Below are 22206 nucleotides of genomic sequence, written 5' to 3' on the forward strand. Positions count from 1 at the left end.
TATGTTAGCACCGCTGTAAACAGTTTTGCTGTTTAGAAGAGCTATAAAACTGACCTTCCTTTGAGCTAGTTGAGAATCTGGAGCATTACATTTGTGGATTCGATTAAACTCTCAAAATGGCTAGAAAAAGAGAGCTTTCATGTGAAACTCGACAGTCTATTCTTGTTCTTAGAAATGAAGGCTATTCCATGCGAGAAATTGCCAAGAAACTGAAGATTTCCTACAACGGTGTGTACTACTCCCTTCAGAGGACAGCACAAACAGGCTCTAACCAGAGTAGAAAGAGAAGTGGGAGGCCCCGCTGCACAACTGAGCAACAAGACAAGTACATTAGAGTCTCTAGTTTGAGAAATAGACGCCTCACAGGTCCTCAACTGGCAGCTTCATTAAATAGTACCCGCAAAACGCCAGTGTCAACGTCTACAGTGAAGAGGCGACTCCGGGATGCTGGCCTTCAGGGCAGAATGGCAAAGAAAAAGCCATATCTGAGACTGGCTAATAAAAGGAAAAGATTAATATGGGCAAAAGCACACAGGCATTGGACAGAGGAAGATTGGAAAAAAAGTGTTATGGACAGACGAATCGAAGTTTGAGGTGTTTGGATCACACAGAAGAACATTTGTGAGACGCAGAACAACTGAAAAGATGCTGGAAGAGTGCCTGACGCCATCTGTCAAGCATGGTGGAGGTAATGTGACGGTCTGGGGTTGATTTGGTGCTGGTAAAGTGGGAGATTTGTACAAGGTAAAAGGGATTTTGAATAAGGAAGGCTATCACTCCATTTTGCAACGCCATGCCATACCCTGTGGACAGCGCTTGATTGGAGCCAATTTCATCCTACAACAGGACTATGACCCAAAGCAAACCTCCAAATTATGCAAGAACTATTTAGGGAAGAAGCAGGCAGCTGGTATTCTATCTGTAATGGAGTGGCCAGCGCAGTCAACAGATCTCAACCCCATAGAGCTGTTGTGGGAGCAGCTTGACCGTATGGTACGCAAGAAGTGCCCATCAAGCCAATCCAACTTGTGGGAGGGGCTTCTGGAAGCATGGGGTGAAATTTCTCCTGATTACCTCAGCAAATTAACAGCTAGAATGCCAAAGGTCTGCAATGCTGTAATTGCTGCAAATGGAGCATTCTTTGACGAAAGCAAAGTTTGAAGGAGAAAATTATTATTTCAAATAAAAATAATTATTTCTAACCTTGTCAATGTCTTGACTATATTTTCTAGTCATTTTGCAACTCATTTGATAAATATAAGTGTGAGTTTTCATGGAAAACACAAAATTGTCTGGGTGACCCCAAACTTTTGAACGGTAGTGTATGTCTGTATGTGAGAAGAGATATAATGGTGAGTGTGAAAGAGACAATAGTGGGTGAAGATTGTGAGGAGATTGAAACCTTGTGGGTGGAATTACAATGGCAGGTAATGGCTGGTACTGTAGTAATAATGGGAGATTTTAATTACCGGGATATTAATTGGTGTCATGGTTCGACTTCAACTGCAAAGGGGAGAAATTTCCTCAACCTGTTGCAGGAAAATTTTATGGGCCAGTTTGTGGAAGACCCGACTAGAGGTGAAGCTCTGTTGGATCTGGTCATTTCTAATAATGCAGAGCTTGTTGGGAATGTCAATGCTTGTGAAAACCTTGGTAACCGTGATCACAATATAGTTATATTTTACCTATACTGTAAAAAACAAACACAGGCTGGGAGGGCAAAAACACTTCATTTTAAGAAGGCCAATTTCCCCAGGATGAGGGCTGCAATTCAGGACATAGACTGCGGAGAACTAATGTCAAATAATGGTACAAATGATAAATGGGAGATTTTAAAATCTACAAAATTTATTCCTATAGGTGACAAGTATAAACGACTAAAATTAAACCCCACATGGCTTACACCTTCTGTAAAAAGGGTGTAGAGTCCATGGCCACGGGCCGTCGAGTTTACTCACCTCCCGACGCCCGCAGCCATGGATCTGTGAGTGCTGGTCCCCATCTCCTTCAAAGGAGACGGCTGCGCTCACTTCCGCTCCGGTCCGCTGTGTCCCGTAGGGTGCGCTCATAAGCTCGTGCCCGCTCTTAAAAGGCCAGCGCGCGCATATGAAAACAATCATCATCATCAATCCACATGATTTCCTGACCTATAAGAAGGCCCCAGCCCTTCTGATCCTTGCCATAGTGTTGTTAGTTTATCCCCAGTCTGTCTTGCAAATGGTCCCTTAGTGTTTCCCATTCCAGTTGTTACCCGTGTCCTGTTACCTGTTCCTGTATCCCGTGCTTTGTTCTTGTTCCTGTGCCTACTAGTGCTGGAGTCGTGTCCTACTACACCTGCTGTCTTCTGCCATGTCCAGTGTCTTCTGCCACATCCAGTGTCTTCTGCCCGCCACGTCTGTCACAACCTGCTGCCCCGACCTCCATACATGCTGAAGCCACAGCCACCGTTTGGACTAGTTCAGGTACCCATGTGTTACGAACTGCTGAGACCTGGTCAGCTGCCTCTCCGCTACGGCGGAGCGGCCTAGTGGGTCCACATACCCTGTGACCGTGACAAAGGGCATTACATGACAAAAAAAGGGCATTTGAAAAATACAAATCTGAGGGTACAGCTGTAGGCTTTTTAAATTATAAAGAGCTTAATAAAATCTGTAAAAAGGTAATAAAATCAGCAAAAATACAAAATGAAAGGCAGGTGGCCAAGGATAGTGAAACAAATCCCAAAACATTCTTCAAGTATATAAATGCAAAAAAGCCAAGGTCTGAACATGTAGTGAATGGTATAGTGCAAAGGGACTGGCGCAGGGCAAATGTGGTGCCTATTTTCAAAAAGGGCTCTAGATCTTCCTTGGGTAATTATAGACCTGTAAGCTTAACATCCATCGTGGGGAAAATGTTTGAGGGGCTATTGAGGGACTATATACAGGATTATGTGACAATAAATAGTATTATAAGTGACAGCCAGCACGGTTTTACTAAGGACAGAATCTGTCAAATCAACCTTATTTGTTTTTATGAAGAGGTGAGCAGAAGCCTAGACAGAGGGGCTGCTGTGGATATAGTGTTTTTGGACTTTGCAAAGGCATTTGACACTGTCTCTCATAGACGTCTAATGGGTAAATTAAGGACTATAAATTTAGAAAGTATAGTTTGTAATTGGATTGAGAATTGGCTCAAAGACCGTATCCAGAGAGTTGTGGTCAATGATTCCTATTCTGAAAGGTCCCCGTTTATAAGTGCTGTACCCCAGGGTTCCATGCTGGGACCACTATTATTCAACTTATTTATTAATGATATAGAAGATGGGATTAATAGCACTATTTCTATTTTGCCGATGACACCAAGTTATGTAGTAATATTCAGTCCATGGAAGATGTTCGTGAATTGCAAGCGGATTTAAACAAACTAAGTGTTTGGGCGTCCACTTAGCAAATTAAGTTTAATGTAGATAAATGTAAAGTTATGCATCTGGGTACCAACAACCTGCATGCATCATATGTCCTAGGGGGAGCTACACTGGGGGAGTCACTTGTTCAGAAGGATCTGGCTGTACTTGTAAATCATAATCTAAATAACAGCATGCAATGTCAATCAGCTGCTTCAAAGGCCAGCAAGATATTGTCGTGTATTAAAAAAGGCATAGACTCGCAGGACAGGTATGTAATATTACCACTTTACAAAGCATTAGTGAGGCCTCCTCTAGAATATGCAGTTCAGTTCTGGGCTCCAGTTCATAGAAAGGATGCCCTGGAGTTAGAAAAAATACAAAGAAGAGCAACGAAGCTAATAAGGGGCATGGAGAATCTAAGTTATGAGGAAAGATTAAAATAATTAAACCTATTTTGCCTTGAAAAAAGACGACTAAGGGGGGGGGGGGGGGGACATTGATTAACTTACAGAAATATATTAATGGCACATACAAAAATATGGTGAAAACCTGTTCCATGTAAAACCCCCTCAAAAACAAGGGGGCAGTTGGAGAAAAAAGGTTCAACCTGCAGAGGCGACAAGCCTTCTTTACTGTGAGAACTGTGAATCTATGGAATAGTCACCGCAGGAGCTGTCACAGCAGGGACAGTAGATGGCTTTAAAAAAAGGCTTAGATAATTTCCTAGAACAAAAAAGTATTAGCTCCTATGTGTAGAAATTTTTACCTTCCCTTTTTCCATCCCTTGGTTGAACTTGATGGGCATGTGTCTTTTATTTCAACCGAGCTAACTATGTAACTATGTAATTTAATCTTTCAAGAATGTGCTTGCTCAGGCTTGTTTAGAATTTATTTTTTTTTCAAAAGCGAATTTTATTGAACTCATAGCAAGAAAAAAAAATGGAACAAATGTTTACTTAAATAAACCATCTGTAAACATAACATAAGTTGAATGTGTGATCATTACATAGATAGAGATATTACATAGTGATATCCAAAGAAGCATCATTTGTTAATACATCACTTAAATAACAGCCAGATAGAGAAATGAACATAGTATATTCCACCAATAACATCAACTAGCAATGTAACCTAGCAACACTAGATGATATTTGCCATCCTATGGTCTCTGGAGAAAAAAATGCGTCAAAGGAGAAGCACACCATATATCCCATACTTTAAAACTTTAAAAAATTTCTGAGGGAAGCCCTGGTTTCTATAGATATTTTTTAAAAAAAAATGGGACAGCTGTATTAACTAGCTGTCAGCATGTATATATATGTACGTACGTACGTACGTACGTACGTACGTACGTACGTACGTACATAAGAGAGAAAATCTTCCAATTTATCACCCCAATCTTTTTGCCATATATTTAGCTGGGACACTTCAGGATCCTGCAGCAGTTTTTAAAGAGGATCTGCCACCTCTCCCGACGTCTGTTTTAGTACAAATGTATACAATAAAATGTACTGTATATATTGCGGTATATGTTTTTATTTAATGGCAGTCTACTATATACAGTTTCATATGCCTGTTTATAAATTTGGCGGGACCATTTCAAGCTGTCCACTAAAGACGGCCATGGACGGCCGCAGACTGTCACCCGCATTTGTGGACCGTGCTCCGATTATAAAGTATAGGAACACAGTCCGTAAATTCCAAAAAATAGGACATGTCCTATCTTTTGCGGATCCTTTCTACGGCCTGGACACATTCCCATAAATATATGGGAAGGTGTCCGTGCGCCATAGAAATGAATGTATCCGTAATTATGGATCCGTAATTGCAGATCAAAATTATGGCTGTGTGCATGGGTCCTAACAATATATACTTACGGTATCAGGTAAGTACAAAAAAACTTGGAGTTCTGACCTGCAGGCTCCATGTAGATGTAGATTTTTTTAACGTAAACAAATATAAAAGTGTGCCAGGAATAAATGACCCTTCCCACTGATCATATGTATGTGCGGAAACCTTTTTTTACTGCAGCCAGTTGCTTTTGAGGTTTTGCATGATCATTTATAAATGTTCATTAAAAAATCCTGATATAAAATATAATGTACAGAATTTGTCACCAGCTCCACACTCTTCTGAATTTTTTTTTGTATTCTGCTTTTATTATGTTTCCTATGTCAACTTGGCAATATAATTTTCAGGAGTTATAAAAACCAAGTGTCCATTGAAATTGGTCTACTTAACCCTCAGATACACCTTCTAAAATGCTCTGCAACATGCAGAACTCAAAGTGGGATACTGATTTTAATGATCCCTGAGACTGTACCTCCTGGCAGAACTGCTTTTTAATATTACTTTCCCATCTGCAATAAATAAATTATAATATATATATATATATATATATATATATATATATATATATACACACATATATACATACACAGACAGACGCACAGGTTTTTTTGTTTGTTTTTGCACTATTTAGGATGTTCCCATGCTTCAGGATAAGATGCATTTGTCTTGCTTTGTCTTTTCACTCTTGATGGAGACTGGACTGATATTACCTGTTGGAAGAATGACAAAAAGGTGTAAAACATAGCCATATATTTATATTTTTAAAACAGTGTGGCCATGAAAAATACAAATAATGCTATTTAATGTAATACAATATTGATATTTTATTAGTTATTATTATCTTATATATATTTATTATTTAATTATTATCTAGTAGGGCTCTTACACACACAGCAATGTCATGTTCATAGACTGTACGATGACTCGTGGAGTACATGCGGTTCTGTATTATGGACCTGCAGGCCAGGGCCGCCATCAGGAATTTCAGGGCCCCATACAGCTAAATTTTATGGGCCCCCCTACCGTGGCACCGCCTGTTAACGGTACTCCGTCCAGCACTATATCATGCTACCCAGGGCCGCCATCAGGGGGGTATTAGGGGTACTGATGTGAGGGGCCAGGCCAAACCTAATTGAAAGGGGGGCCCGGCAATTGCCTCGACTTGCCTTTGGTAGAAAAAAAACAGGCCCCTGCAATGGGGCCCGTTTTTTTCACCAAAAGAATGTTGTGAGGTGCGGGCCCCCCCCTCATCATGGGGGCCGTCAAACACCGCCCACCCGCGCGACCGCGCACCCGCGACCTCACGCATCCGCGACTGCCCGCGCACGCACCCGCGACAGCCTGGAACCGCGCACCGAATTTTGAGGCAGCTTTTGACCTGCCCACACTATCTTGCCGCGTTTTTTTGCTGCATTTTTTGCCTGCGGCGATTGCGGACAGCGGACGAAAAACGCAGCGAAAAATGCATTTTCTGCCTCCCATTGATTTCGATGGGAGGTCAGAGGCGGAACAACGGCAAGAAAGGACGTGCTGCTTTTTCTTTTTTCCGTGACTGGCTCCCATTGATTTCAGATTAAATCAATGGGAGGCGGTTTTGGAAGTTGTTTGGTGCTGATTCTGACGCAGTGTCCGAGTCAATATCAAGGCCAAAAAACTCTGTGAACTGGGCCTTATTGTTAGGGCTTATTCAGACGAACGTGTAATACATCCGTGCAACGTGCGTGATTTTCACGCGCCTCGCACGGACCTATGTTACTCTATGGGGCCGTGCAGACTGTCAGTGATTTTCACGACATGTCCGATATTTGTGCATTGTTCGCGCATCATGCACCCATTGAAGTCAATGGGTGCGTGAAAATCACGCCCAGCACTTCCGCAGCAGTATAAACTATGAATGAAAACAGAAAAGCACCACGTGCTACAAACATACAAACAGAGTGTCATAATGATGGCGGCTGCACGAAAATCACGCAGCCACGCATCATACGCTGCTGACACACGGAGCTGTTATGGACCTTTTGCATGCGCAAAACGCCACGTTTTTTGCACGCGCAAAAAGTACACGCTTGTGTAAATCCGGCCTTAGGGTAGGAACACACTAGGCATGAACACTGCGGATTTTATGCAACACATTTTATTGTGGAAAAGCCGCAGCGTATTACAGTCGCAGCAAAGTGGATGAGATTTGAACAAATCTCATCCACACGCGGCAAAAAAAATTGACCTGCAGTTTGGCTTTTTAAGCCGCAGCATGTCCATTTATTCTGTGGGATCGCTGCTCCTCTGTTGCGGAAATGCTGCAGTTCTGCCGCAAAAATCACAAATGAGAAAAAAAAAATGGTACTTTTTTAAATTTATAAAAAGTTTAGACTTACCCCGGCCGTAGTCCTGGTGACGCGATCCTCTATTCTTAGCGCAGCCCGGCCTCCTGTCATGACGTTTCATCCCATGTGACTGCTGCAGCGGTCACATGGTCTACAGCGTCATCCCAGGAGGCGGGGCTACGTTCAGAAGAGAGAGATGCGTCACCTAAACTACGGCCGGGCAAGTCTAAACTTTTTTTCCCCTGCAGAATTCCCGCAGCGGACATGCCTCACGAAACCTGCGCCACTATTTGCTGCGGTTTTGCTGGCAGAATTCCCTGCGGCTACCGGGGCGGATAAGCTGTGTAGTTTTACTCAGCATATCCGCCTAGTGTGTTCCTTATGATGTCGCTCCTGGAGCTGCTGCCTGTCTCTAAATAGGCAATTGGTCCAGTAGAATTTGGAATTATTTTTTTTTGTGAACCAGCTTAAAAAAAATACAAAACTTTTGTGTTAGGGCCTGTTCACATCACCGTTCGCTTCCGTTCCGGGGTTCCGTCTGAGGTTTCCGTCAGGTGAACCCCGCAACGGAAAGTGAAAGTGAGAGCACAGCTTCCGTTTCCGTCACCATTGATCTCAATGGTGACGGAAACATCACTAATGTTTTCCGTTCGTCACCATTCCGGCTGGTTTTCGGACGGAATCAATAGCGTAGTCGACTGCGCTAATGGTGACGGAAACGGAAGCTGTGCTGTCACTTTCACTTTCCGTTGCGGGGTTCACCCGACGGAAACCTTAGACGGAACCCCGGAACGGAAGCGAACGATGATGTGAACAGGCCCTAACACAAAAGTTTTGTATTTTTTTAAGCTGGTTCACAAAAAAAAATTATTCCAAATTCTACTGGACCAATTGCCTATTTAGAGACAGGCAGCAGCTCCAGGAGCAACATAATAAAGGGTAGGAACACACTAGGCGGATATGCTGAGTAAAACTACACAGCTTATCCACCCTGATAGCCGCAGGGAATCCTGCAGGGAAAAAAAAGTTTAGACTTGTCCCGGCCGTAGTTTAGGTGACGCATCTCTCTCTTCTGAACGTAGCACCGCCTCCTGGGATGACGCTGTAGACCATGTGACCGCTGCAGCAATCACATGGGATGAAACGTCATGACAGGAGGCCGGGCTGCGCTAAGAATAGAGGATCGCGCCACCAGGACTACGGCCGGGGTAAGTCTAAACTTTTTATAAATTTAAAAAAGTACCTTTTTTTTTTCTCATTTGTGATTTTTGCGGCAGAACCGCAGCATTTCCGCAACAGAGGAGCGTGTGGATGAGATTTGTTCAAATCTCATCCACTCTGCTGCGACTGTAATACTCTGCGTATTTTCCACAATAAAATGTGTTGCATAAAATCCGCAGTGTTCATGCCTAGTGTGTTCCTACCCTAAGGCCGGATTTACACAAGCGTGTGCTTTTTGCGCGCGCAAAAAACGTGGCGTTTTGCACATGCAAAAGGTCCATAACAGCTCCGTGTGTCAGCAGCATATGATGCGTGGCTGCGTGATTTTCGCACAGCCGCCATCATTATGACACTCTGTTTGTATGTTTGTAGCACGTGGTGCTTTTCTGTTTTCATTCATAGTTTATACTGCTGTGGAAGTGCTGGGCGTGATTTTCACACACCCATTGACTTCAATGGGTGCGTGATGCGCGAACAATGCACAAATATCGGACATGTCGTGAGTTTTACGCAGCGGACAGACGCTGCGTGAAAATCACTGACAGTCTGCACGGCCCCATAGAGTAACATAGGTCCGTGCGAGGCGCGTGAAAATCACGCACGTTGCACGGATGCATTACACGTTCGTCTGAATAAGCCCTAACAATAAGGCCCAGTTCACAGAGTTTTTGGGCCTTGATATTGACTCGGACACTGCGTCAGAATCAGCACCAAACAACTTCCCATTGATTTAATCTGAAATCAATGGGAGCCAGTCGCGGAAAAAAGAAAAAGCAGCACGTCCTTTCTTGCCGTTGTTCCGCCTCTGACCTCCCATCGAAATCAATGGGAGGCAGAAAATGCATTTTTTGCTGCATTTTTTGTCTGCTGTCCGCAATCGCCGCGGGCAAAAAACGCAGCAAAATAACGGGGCAAGATAGTGTGGGCAGGTCAAAAGCTGCCTCAAAATTGGGTGCGCGGTTCCAGGCGGTCGCGGGTGCGTGCGCGGGCATTCGCGGATGCGTGAGGTCACGGGTGCGCGGTCGCGCGGGTGGGCGGTGTTTGACGGCCCCCATGACGAGAGGGGGGCCCGCAGCTCACAACATTCTTTTGGTGAAAAAAATGGGCCCCATTGCAGGGGCCTGTTTTTTTTCTACCAAAGGCAAGTCGAGGCAGTTGCCGGGCCCCCCTTTCAATTAGGTTTGGCCGGGCCCCTCACATCAGTACCCCTAATACCCCCCTGATGGCGGCCCTGGGTAGCATGATATAGTGCTGGACGGAGTACCGTTAACAGGCGGTGCCACGGTAGGGGGGGCCCATAAAATTTAGCTGTATGGGGCCCTGAAATTCCTGATGGCGGCCCTGATTATATATACGTCTATTTAAATGAATGGTCGTCCATGCAATACAATCCTGAGAGGGGGGACCTCCTGCTATGACATCCATATACCGTAATGAGGCATATGGTCTGGTGTTGTCCTGATGGGATAACTTCTTTAATAGAAGTTGTTTTTTTTTATGCATGAAATGCGTCTTTGGGATTGTGACAACTGAGTAAAGTTTACACTTGAAGAGTTTGCCACTAGTCAGACAGGATTCCCAATTATTTATTTTATAACGCATTACGGAGTAGGGCATTTACTTTTGACATGATGGAAACTATTTTTCAAAAAAGTATAATTTATCATAGCAAAATATAATTCAACTAATCTTTATGGTGTATTTTCTTTGATCATATTACTTACTATTCATTCTATAATGGTAGCAATAACAATAAATTGATAGACAAATAAAAATTCCCAAGATATTGTGGCCATTTACACACCGCAATTACTGATAAGGTTAGATTTTAGAGCAAATTGGTATGAAACACATTTGTCAGTCAGTTTGTTTTTTGACAAAGCCATTTTTTTTGCTTCCACTTCCCGCATTCCAAGAGCCATAACTTTTTTTTATTTTTCCGTCAATGGAGTGGTGTGAGGGTTTTTTTGTGGGAGGAGTTGTAGTTTCTTTTAGCACTATTTAAAGTACTATGTAATGTACTGGGAAACTAAAAAAAAAATCTTTGTGGGGTGGAATTGGAAAAAAATCTGATTCCTCAGTTGTTTTTAAAGAGGCTCTGTCACCAGATTCTCAAATCCCTATCTCCTATTGCATGTGATCGGCGCTGCAATGTAGATAACAGTAACGTTTTTTTTTTTTTTTTAAAACGTTCATTTTTGGCCAAGTTATGAGCTATTCTATATATATATGCAAATGAGGTTTTAAATGGACAACTGGGCGCGTTTTTTTTCGTATGTCCAACTGGGCGTGTGTTGTGTTTTTAACTGGGCGTGTGTTGTGTTTTTAACTGGGCGTGTATTGTGTTTTAAACTGGGCGTGTATTGTGTTTTTAACTGGGCGTGTATTGTGTTTTTAACTGGGCATGTATTGTGTTTTTAACTGTGCGTGTTTACTTGTTTTACTAACTGGGCATTGTGAATAGAAGTGTATGATGCTGACGAATCAGTGACCAGTCAGCATTATGCACTCCTCTCCATTCATTTACACAGCAGTATCACATTCTTACTAGAACATGATGTGCAGCCACATACACAGGCATTAACGTTAATCAAGTGTCCTGATAATGAATACACATGACCTCCAGCCTGGACGTCATGTGTATTCAGAATCCTGACACTTCTGAATCTTTTCTGTGAGATTTCCAGCAAGGGAAACGAAATCTCGTTTACCTCGTAATCTCGCGAGATTACGTGTGGCTTGCTGGAATCTCACAGAAAAGATTCAGAAGTGTCAGGATTCTGAATACACATGACGTCCAGGCTGGAGGTCATGTGTATTCATCATCAGGACACTTGTGTATGTGGCTGTACATGTGTAAATGAATGGAGAGGAGTGCATGATGCTGATTGGTCACTGATTCGTCAGCATCATACACTTCTGTTCACAACGCCCAGTTAGTAAAACAAGTAAACACGCCCAGTTAAAAACACAATACACGCCCAGTTGGACATACGAATAAAAACACACCCAGTTGTCCATTTCAAAGCTCATTTGCATATATATAAAGTTGCTCATAACTTGGCCAAAAATGAACGTTTTTCCCAAAAAAAAAAACGTTACTGTTCTCTACATTGCAGCTCCGATCACATGCAATGGGAGATAGGGATTTGAGAATCTGGTGACAGAGCCTCTTTAAGGCTTTCACAATGCGGTTAAAACTACAACTTAACTTTATTCTGCGGCTAAGTATGATTATGGTGATACCAATTTTATATTGTTTTTTATTTTTATATTTTACCACTTTTACAAAGAAAAAAATATTTGTTAAAAAAGAAAAAACAGTTTTGATTCACCATATTCTGAGTGCCATTGCTTTTTTATTTTTTTGTTGATTGAGCAGTGTTTTGGGTACACACAAGTTTTTGATTACTATTTATGACATTATTTTTAGAGCTATTGTAACCAAGAAACAGCAATTTTGATGTTTTTAATTTATTTTCTACGGTGTTCACCGTGTGAGTTAAATAATGTTATATGGTAATAGGTAAGATTTTTACGGACGCGTCGATACTAATTTTGTTTACTTTTTTATTTTTTACATTACTTTAGAGGAAAAATGCAATTTTTTTTTAACATTTGAATTTTTCTTTTTTTTCCACTGAAAACTTTATTAAACTATTTATTGGTCCCCCTAGGTGACTTGAACTAGCAATCGTTAGATCGCTGGTACAATACACTGCAATACTAATGTATTTCAGTATATTGTGATTTTTTAATGGCTTTGCATTTAAGGCTCTGCTTACATCTGTGTTGTATTTTTTGTTATTCTATTCCATCATAAGAACATTAAAATGGAATAAAATGTTTCCTTCAAAGTACTCATTGATTTCATGGGGTTTTTCTAGTGCTCAGTTTTTCACTGTTCCATCAGGTTTCCTATCGCAGGAAACAATAGTCTGCTGCAATATTTTTTCTATTCAAAATGACAGAAAGGAGCTTTTCAGTTTTTTTAACATTTAGGTCAATGGATGACGGATACAAATAGAATGTGTTCCATTTGTATCCGTTAGGCTTTGTTCACATCTGCGTTGGAGGCCCTGTTAGGGGTCTTCGTCACAGATCTTGCCAAAAGTACCGAAAACAATAGTGCAACATGCTGTGCTATTGTTTTCGTTAAAACCACGGACACCCAAACGGAAACCCGAAGGGACCCATTAAAGTCAATGGGTTTCTTGGCTGCCAATGGCGTCTGTCGTACAATGGAACCAGCGCTTCTGGTATTTCTGTTGTTCTGCTCCTCTGATGGAGCAGAACAATGGGAACACCAGTGCAGGTGTGAACCCAGCCTTAGGCTCTGCTCACATCTTTGCTGGAGGCTCCTTTTGGGGTCTCCGTCGCAGATCCGGCTGGGATTACCGGAAACAATAGCGCATAATGCAGTCCTATTGTTTTTGTTAAAACCATGGACACCCCAACGGAAAGCCGACAGAACCCATTAAAGTCAATGGGTTCCGTTGGCTGCTTGTGGTGTCCGTGGGGCAACGGAACCGTTCCCTCCGGTGTTCCCTTGTTCTGCTCCTTTGATGAAGCAGAACGGAATGACCAGACACAGGTGTGAACCCAGCCTTCCATTTAACAGATCAGTTTAATACAGAAAAAAATGGATCAGTTAAAAACTGAAACAAGCGTAAGTTAAAGTTTCAGTTTTCTTGACGATTCTGGCTAACAGACCCTTAAATTTTTTTTTAAGTCTGTTAACATCTGCGTTGGATGCTCCGTTAGGGGCCTCCGTCACAGATCCAGGCGAAAACCACAGACACCCTGACCAAAACCTGACAGAAATCATTAAAAACAATGGGTTCCGTCTGGCGCCGGTTGTGGCCGTCATACAACGGAATAGCGCTTTCTGTATTTTTGTTGTTCTGTCCCTCTGACAGAGCAGAACGTTGGAAAGAAAAACGCAGGTGTAAACCTGCCCTTAGATTGGCATTCGTTTTTGCATCTGTCTTCGTTAAATTAGATGGTTCCGTTAAAAACTGAAGGGCCAACGCAGATGTGAACAGAGCCTAAGTTCTCATAAACAGCTTTACTTAATGATTTCAGCGGTCTGTCACTCATTTGCTTAAGGGCAGCATCATGTGGATTGCAGGATCCTTTTAAAGGGGTTGTCCAGTCCCTAAAAATTGATGGCCGACCCCAGGGGCGTAGCTAGAGGGGGGCTGGCGGGGCATGTGCCCTAGGCGCAACTAAGAGGGAAGGTGGCGGGGCACCAAGAACGCACCATCCATGACGGCGGCGTGCTGCCTCTCTGAGGGGGCGGCGGCGCCACTGAAACCAGCCACCGCCTCCCCCTCCTGCACTATAAGCGATGAACGGCCGGCCATTCAGCGCCTTTCAACTATTTAAGCGGCGAGATTACCTCTTTGTGCCGCTTGCATTGTTGAAAGGCGCTGATTGACAGGGCAAGTCATAGTGCCCTGCCAATCAGCGCCTTTCAACAACACAAGCGGCGCGAGGATGTTAGAAGAGAGCAGGTCTGCATTGACACCGGATGGCGCTGGAACAGGATTAAGGTGAGTATGTAAAGCATCTACAGGGGGGCTCTATCTACAGAGGGCAGGCTCTATCTTCAGGGAGGGGCTATATACAGAGGTCGGCTCTATCTACAGGGGTAGGCTATATGTGGAGCACTATAGGGGGAGCTATATGTGAGGCACTATATACAGGGATGGGCTACATGTGGAGCACTATTTATAGGGGGAGATATATGTAGGGCACTATCTACAGGAGTGGCTATATGTGGGACACTATCTACAGGGGGCTGTATGTGGGGCACTATCTACAGGGGCTCTATAGGAGTCACTATCTACAGGGGGTTCTACGTAGGGCACTATCTACATGGAGCTCTATTGGGGCACTATCTACAGGGGGCACGGTGTGTGTGTGTGTGTGTGTGTGTGTGTGTGTGTGTGTGTGTGTGTGTGGCACACAGTGTATGGTGCTATTATAATTAGAGGTGAAATGTATAGTGCTATTATAATCAGGGACAGTGTATGGTACTATTATAGTTAAGTATATTTAAGTGTCTGGCACGATGATAACTTTATATTTCTTTATAGGTGCAGAAATGTTTGAACAGTGAGAAGCTGAAGACATCTGAGTTGCAAACTGCAGAAATGGGCTGTGGCCGGGAGAAGTCATCATAGTGGTCTTGACCGGATGGAGAAAAAAAGAGAAAAGAACAACTAGAATCTGAGATCGTCACCGGTGAGCCACGTAATGTAAATGTTTATTCTGCCTCTAATCAGTACTGTAGTCACTGTATGATCTGCAGCAAGATGATGGGTGGTATGATTTTTTTGTGAAACAGCAACTCCCAGCATATCCTTATCATTGTTTGGGCCATGCTGGGAGCTGTATACAATTTAGTGCAAACCTCTACTGCACTAAATTAAGCTGTATTCGTGCTGGTGTTGTATTTATGTACTGAGCTTGGTTCTGGCGCTGTATATATGTACTGATCTTGTTTCAGGAGCTGTATATATCTACTGAGCTTTGTTCTGATGTTGTATATATGTAATTAGCTTTGTTCTGGTTTTGTATATATGTAATTAGCTTGGTTCTGGTGTTGTATATATGTAGTGAGCTTTGTTATTGTGTTGTGTGTATATAGAAATATATTGCTTGTAAAATGTACAAATGGCTTTATGCTCGAGTTACATAAAAAAAATGTGGAAAAAATGACACCTCATTGATTGTTAGGGAGAACAAACATGGCGAGGGGGAAGAAGAGGTCGGGAAAGACGTTTGGGGGGCGCCAAACTGAATCTTTGCCCCGGGTGCTGGAGAACCTAGCTACGCCTCTGGCCTATCCTCAGGACAACCAACATCTGATCGGTCGGTCGGGGTTAGACTCCCAGGAGTCCCGCCGATCAGCTGTTTTGTGGGGGCCGCAGTGCTCATATGAGTGTGGTCTCCCCTTTATTCCTTATTTGCTTGTGCTGTGAATTGCTGACTCACTTGTAACGGAGGTTCACAGTATTACAGCCTTCTCCCATTCATTTCATAGTACGAGCAGATAAGAAATGAAGGGGAAGCAGCTCTCTTATGAGCTCCTTGGCCCCTACAAAACAGCCGATCGTTTGGGGTGCCTGGTGTCGGACCCTGACCGATCAGATATTGATGGCCTATCCTCAGGATAGGCGATCAACTTTTAGGGACTAGACAACCCCTAAAAGTCTAGGTTCACATCACATTTAGCATCCTGTAGGTTGTCGTTAGTTGTCATCAGTTTTTAACATCAGCTTTTACCACAATGGTCCACCAAAAAGGTAGTCTAGGGTCTGAAAATATGCCAATTTTATCAGAGTGGTGCATAGTTTGTGATAGATTGGATACATTATAGATTAGATACACATTGTGCACCATGTCAGGGCTCTCATTCTCTGCTCCGGCCTAGACGCTACACTGAAGTCTGACACACACATTGTAATGTCACATGTGTCATATTCAGTGCAGCACCAAGGCCGGCGCCAAAAGAGAACCCAGAAGGCAGCTGCTGTCCACTGACCTCAGATCAAATCTGTGAAACAGCCATGGGAGCCTGAAAAGATGCCAAACACTCGCCCTAACTTCAGGGAGTAGTTCGTTTTTGGCGCCTTTACAGCTACCCAATACCACCCTGCATCTCCTACCCAGACCACGCAGGGATTGACACAACAGGTATACGGGTGTCGGCTGTTAAAAACAGCCATCTAGGTCCGTTTTTGACGGCCGTTTTGTATCTGTTCCGTGTTTTCCATTTTTGACAAATTTTTAGGAAGAGAGAAGCAAAAAACACGGCGCCACATAGTGCAGGTTACCCAGGTGGATTGCAGTAAAAAAGACCAATAAACTACTAACCTGGTAGAGGATGTAAAAGTCAGTAATTGGTGTGTGTGCTGCTGCCAAGACACGATGCCGGTGATCTTACAGGAGACCGCAGTGAATAGTGGTATAGGTGAGGAAAAAGATGGAGTCTTCGGGAGGCGCTGCTACACATGGGATACCATGCAACAGCATGGCCTGATGAAGATGCTGTTCCAGCATTGAAATGTGTTGCCACTTGTTTTTCAATAAACCTTTGGAACTTTCAACTGCATATGTGATTTACTAATTGTTTCACGGGTTTGCATGGTATCCCGTGTGTAGCAGCGCCTCCCAAAGACTCCATCTTTTTCCCCACCTATACCACTTGACAAATTTTTAAAAACATTTGAATTTCATGTGTAGATAATGAAACACTGCCCCATGTAGATAATGCCACGGTTCCCTCTGTAGATAGTGCCACACCCCATGTAGATATTACCTCAGCGCCCTCTGTAGATAGTGCCTCACACCCCCTGTAGATAATACTGCAGTGCCCTCTGTAGATAGTGCCACCCCCTGTATACAGTGCCACACACCCTATGTAGCTAATGCCAGTGCCCTCTGTATATAGTGCCACACACCCCCTGTAGATAATGCCGCAGTGCCCTCTTTAGATAGTGCCGTCCCCCTGTATGTAGTGCCACTCAACTCCCTGTATATAGTGCCATGTACCTCCCTGTATATAGTGCCACACACCGCCCTGCATATAGTGCCACAGTGTCCTATGTATATAATACCGCAGTACCCCCTGTATATGCCACAGTACCCCCCTGTAGATAATGTCACACAGCCCCCCTGTAGATAATGTCACACAGCCCCCCTGTAGATAATGTCACACAGCCCCCCTGTAGATAATGTCACACAGCCCCCCTGTAGATAATGTCACACAGCCCCCCTGTAGATAATGTCACACAGCCCCCCTGTAGATAATGTCACACAGCCCCCCTGTAGATAATGTCACACAGCCCCCCTGTAGATAATGTCACACAGCCCCCCTGTAGATAGCCATAGAGCGCCCCATGTAGATTGTGCCACATGTAGATTGCGCCACATAGCGCCCCATGTAGATTGCGCCACCCCCACTGTATATAGTGCTACCCCCCTTCCCCTGTAGATAGCACCACTGAAACTCCCTCTAGAAGAGGAATACCCAGCCAGAGCATTGCCGACACAGTGGCTGGGGATTCCCTCACGGAAGGACCCCCTGACGCCACCGTCCATATATGGTCAGTGATGTCAGTGGCTACTCCTTGAGCGGAATCCCCGTTGCCGACTCTGGCTGGGGATTCCGCTCCAGGAGGAGCCCCTGACGTCGATGTCCATATATGGACAGTAACCTCTGGGGTTTCCTCTAGGAGCGGAATCTCCGGCCAGATCATTGGCAACGGGGATTCCGCTCAATCAGCACATATATGGACAGTGATGTCAAGGGCTTCCCTGAGCACAGCGCTTAACGTAGTGCTGTGCCCGGGGAATTCTCGGCGAGCGGAGGAGCTTCCTCTGCTCCTCCACTCTGAACTCAATACTGAAGCAGGGAAAGCTCAGGTCCCTGCTTTAGAATAAGTTCAACTGTGTCCTGAGGACGCAAACACAGTTGACAGCGGGACATACCCCCAGCCGCATGGAGCAACGGGACACGGCCTGAAATCCGGGACGGGTGGGAGGGTAGTCGTCAGGGGCTCCTCCTGGAGCGGAATCCCCGGCAATGTGGCAGCACCCGACGTTCATCCGGCCACAATTAAAATAGATCGGATACAAGCCAGACCTCCCTGGGAGCCTGATCAAAAAATGCTGCAGGTAACGTTTTTGGATTCGGCTCCCACGGAGGTCCGGCGCCACAACTGATCTCCCCTGTGCCAGAACAGATCCCATAGAAGGCTATGGGATCTGTTCTAGCATCAGTTTGACACGCCGGAGGTAAACTGAAGCAGACGCCGGACATATGTGAACAGCCCCTTAAAACATCCTGTTTTTTTATAACATGAAGAAAAAACAGATGTCAAACAGGATCGTGCAATGGGATGCCTATCCTTTACCATCCTGTTGCCATATACTTGCATTGTATAGAAAAAAACAGATACCGACAGAAACTTGTAAAACTTGGGCAAAATAACACTTTTAACCATGACGGAAGTCTCATTGGAAATTTACTGATCCAATAACGGATAATTTTGAAAAGGAAAGAAAACAAGCTAACGAACGTGATTCATACCAAATTGTGCTACAATCTAACCATATCAGTAATTACTATGTGTAAATGGGCGAAATATCTTGGGGATTTTTATTTATTTATCTATTCACTGTTCTTGCTACCATTATAGAATGGAGACATGATTACAGAAAATACACCATGAAAATTAGATGTATTGTATTTTGCTATGATAAAAATTATAATTTTTTGAAAAATAGTTTCCATCATGTCAAAATATCTCAGTATAAATGCCCTACTCTGAAATGCATTATAAAATAATTAAGAGTTCTGTCTGATTGGTGGCAAACTCTTCATGTGTAAACTTTTGAGGGTATGTTAGCCCCTTCAATACTGAGCCGGTTTTGGCATTGAGGACGAAGCCGATTTTTTCAAATCTGACATGTATCACTTTATGTGGTTATAACTTGGGAATGCTTTTACCTATCCAAGTGATTCTGAGATTGTTTTCTCGTGACATATTGTACTTAATGTTAATGAAAAAATTTGGGTGATAAATTTAATATTTATTTGTGAAAGACACATGTTTAGAGAAAATTAGCAAAAATGAGCATTTTTCTAAATTTAAATGTATCTGCTTGTAAAACAGATTGTAATACCACACAAAATAGTTACTATTTCACATATCCCATATGTCTACTTTATGTTTGCATAGTTTCTTTTTTTTAACATACTTTTATTTTTCTACCACTTACAAAGCTTAGAACTTTCGCAGCAATTTCTCACATTTTCAAAAGGCTATTTTTTCAGGGACCAGTTCAGTTCTGAAATGGCTTTGAGGGCCTTACATTTTTTAGAAAGTCCCCATAAATCACCCCAGTTTAAAAACTGCACCCTCAAAGTTTCACAGGAATTAAAGCATAGTAGAGGTGAAATTTACAAATTTAATTTTTTTTTGCCAAAATTAATTTGTAATACATATTCTTCTGTAACACAGAAGATTTTACCCAAGAAATGCAACTCAATATTTGTTGACCAGATTCTGCAGTTTTTAGAAATATCCCACATTTGGCCCTAGTGTGCTACTGGACAGAAACAAACGCCTCAGAAACAAACGAGTACCTAGTGGATTTTGGGGCCTCATTTTTTTAGAATATATTTTAGGCACCATGTCCGGTTTGAAGAAGTTTTGTGGTGCCCGAACTGTGGAAAACCCCCAAAATTGACCCCATTTTGGAAACTACACCCTTCAAGGAATTTTTCTAGGGTTATATTTAGCATTTTGACCCCACAGTTTTTTTTTGCTGAGTTCATTAGAATTAGTTTTTGAAGATGAAAATCTACTTTTTTTCAGAAAAAAAGTAGATTTTAATTTTTAATTTTTACAAGGAATAAAGGAGAAAAAACACCCCAACATTTGTAAAGCAATTTCTCCCGATTAAGGCAATACACCATATGTGGTAATAAACTGCTGTTTGGACCCACAGCAGGGCTTAGAAGAGAAGGAGCGCTATTTGGCTTTTGGCGCTCAAATTTAGCTGAAATGGTTTTCGGGTGTTATGTCGCATTTGCAAAGCCCCTGAGAGACCAAAACAGTGGAAACCACACAAAAGTGACCTCATTTGGGAAACTACACCACTTAAGGAATCGATCTAAGGGTATAGTGAGCATTTTAACCCCACAGGTATTTTGCAGAATTTATTAGAATTAGGCCTCGAAAATGAATATCAACATTGTTTCCACAAAAAGCACCACAACATTTGTAAAGCAATTTCTCCCGAGTATGGCTATACCCCACATTTGGTCATAAATGTTTTTTTATTAGAAATTAATTAACCCTTTCCGGACTGATCAATTTTTTCTTTTTTGTTTTTCCCTCCCCGCTTTCCAAGGCTTATTTCTTGCGGAAGGAGTTGTAGTTTCTATTGGCACCATTAAAAGTACCATTTAATATACTGGGAAACTGAAAATAAAATTATTTGCAGGCAGAAATTAGAAAAAACTGATTCCTCCATTGATTTTTGGGTTTCTTTTTTACGGCTTTCGCCAAGCAGTAAAAATGACAACTTTTCTGCCACTCAATATGATTATGGTGATTCCACATTTATATATATTTTTTTTATATTTTACTACTTTTACAAAGTAAAAACGATTTGTTTAAAAAAATAATTGTTTTGTTTCACCATAGCTCAGAGAGGCATAACTTTTTTATGTTTTGGTCGATTGAGAGGTGTGAGGGCTTATTTCTTGCGGGACGAGCTGCAGTTTTTTTTATTGGTACCATTGTTTGGTACAAACATCTTTTTGAACACTTATTAAAAAATTTTCGAGAGCTAAGGTGACCAAAAAACAGCGATTTTGGTGTTTTAAATACTTTATTTTTTACAGCTTTCACCGTGCGAGTTAAATAATGATATATTGTTATAGTTCAAACTTTTATGGAAGCAGTAATACCAATTTAGTGTATTTTTTTATTTTTTACATTACATTAGAGAAAAAAATGGGAGAAGTTTTTTTTTTTGGACTTTTTCACTAATAATAACTTTATTTGCTTATTTATTTTTTTTACACATTTTATTAGTATTATTGCAGTATAGTGTAATTTTTACAGGCTCCTGTAACGGCGCGATCGCTGTCCGTGTCAGCTGTAATACGCAGCTGACACCCGCAGCGTATGACGCAGGCTCAGCACGTGAGACTGCTCCATACATCACCCCCCGCACCATGATATGCTATTAAGTCGTGGTGCTTGAAGGGGTTAATGCGCATGGTGCAGAGTGAAAATTAAAATTTTCCACTGATATGCCATTTTAATGTGAACATACCCTAATTCAGTTGTAACAAACCCAAAGACATTTTTTTTTGCAAATTAGTAAGTTAAAAAATATAAATAAAAAAATTCTCCTATTCACATATGTCCATTGCCCATGTCAGCTTCCCTCTGGCGTGTTGCAGAAAAGCCAGAGGGAAACTAATGCTAGAACGGATCCCATAGCTATCCTTTTTTCTGTCCGGCTCCCTGGGAGGTCCGGCGCCGCATCCTATTTAATGTAATGTTCACAAGTTAAACGCTGGGTGCGGCCGCATAGACCTTCTGGCAGCATCTGGCGTGGGAATTCCCGGCCAGAGCATTGCCGATGCTCTGTCCGGGGAGCAGGAGCGGAATTTAGTGCCACCAATGCCCGCCTGTAGATAGCGCCACCCCCCAGTATATAGCGCTACCCCCTGTAGATCATGCCACTGTAGCTCCCTCGAGGAGCGAAATCCTCCGCCAGAGCGTTGCTGAAGCTGTGGCCGAGGATTCTGCTCCAGTAGAAGCCCATGACGTCACTGCCCATATATGGGGCTACTCCTGGAGTGGAATCCCCTGCCAGAGCACTGGC

The 22206-nt window shown here is 42.8% G+C and overlaps 1 protein-coding gene across 1 annotated transcript in view; it reads right to left on the reverse strand.

The window, feature by feature from the left end:
- Window positions 1-5831: 5831 nt before the first annotated feature.
- The window catches only part of FAM83F (family with sequence similarity 83 member F), a 101699-nt gene continuing 85324 nt past the window's right edge, over window positions 5832-22206 (reverse strand). Inside the window, exon 5 of the mRNA XM_075832315.1 lies at window positions 5832-5949. Coding sequence (XP_075688430.1) covers window positions 5885-5949 — 65 coding nt within the window. The 3' untranslated portion in view covers window positions 5832-5884. The remainder of the gene's footprint in view (window positions 5950-22206) is intronic.

This window comes from Rhinoderma darwinii, chromosome 7 (genome assembly GCF_050947455.1).
Source record: "Rhinoderma darwinii isolate aRhiDar2 chromosome 7, aRhiDar2.hap1, whole genome shotgun sequence".
In the NCBI taxonomy this organism is placed as follows: Eukaryota; Metazoa; Chordata; class Amphibia; order Anura; family Rhinodermatidae; genus Rhinoderma; species Rhinoderma darwinii.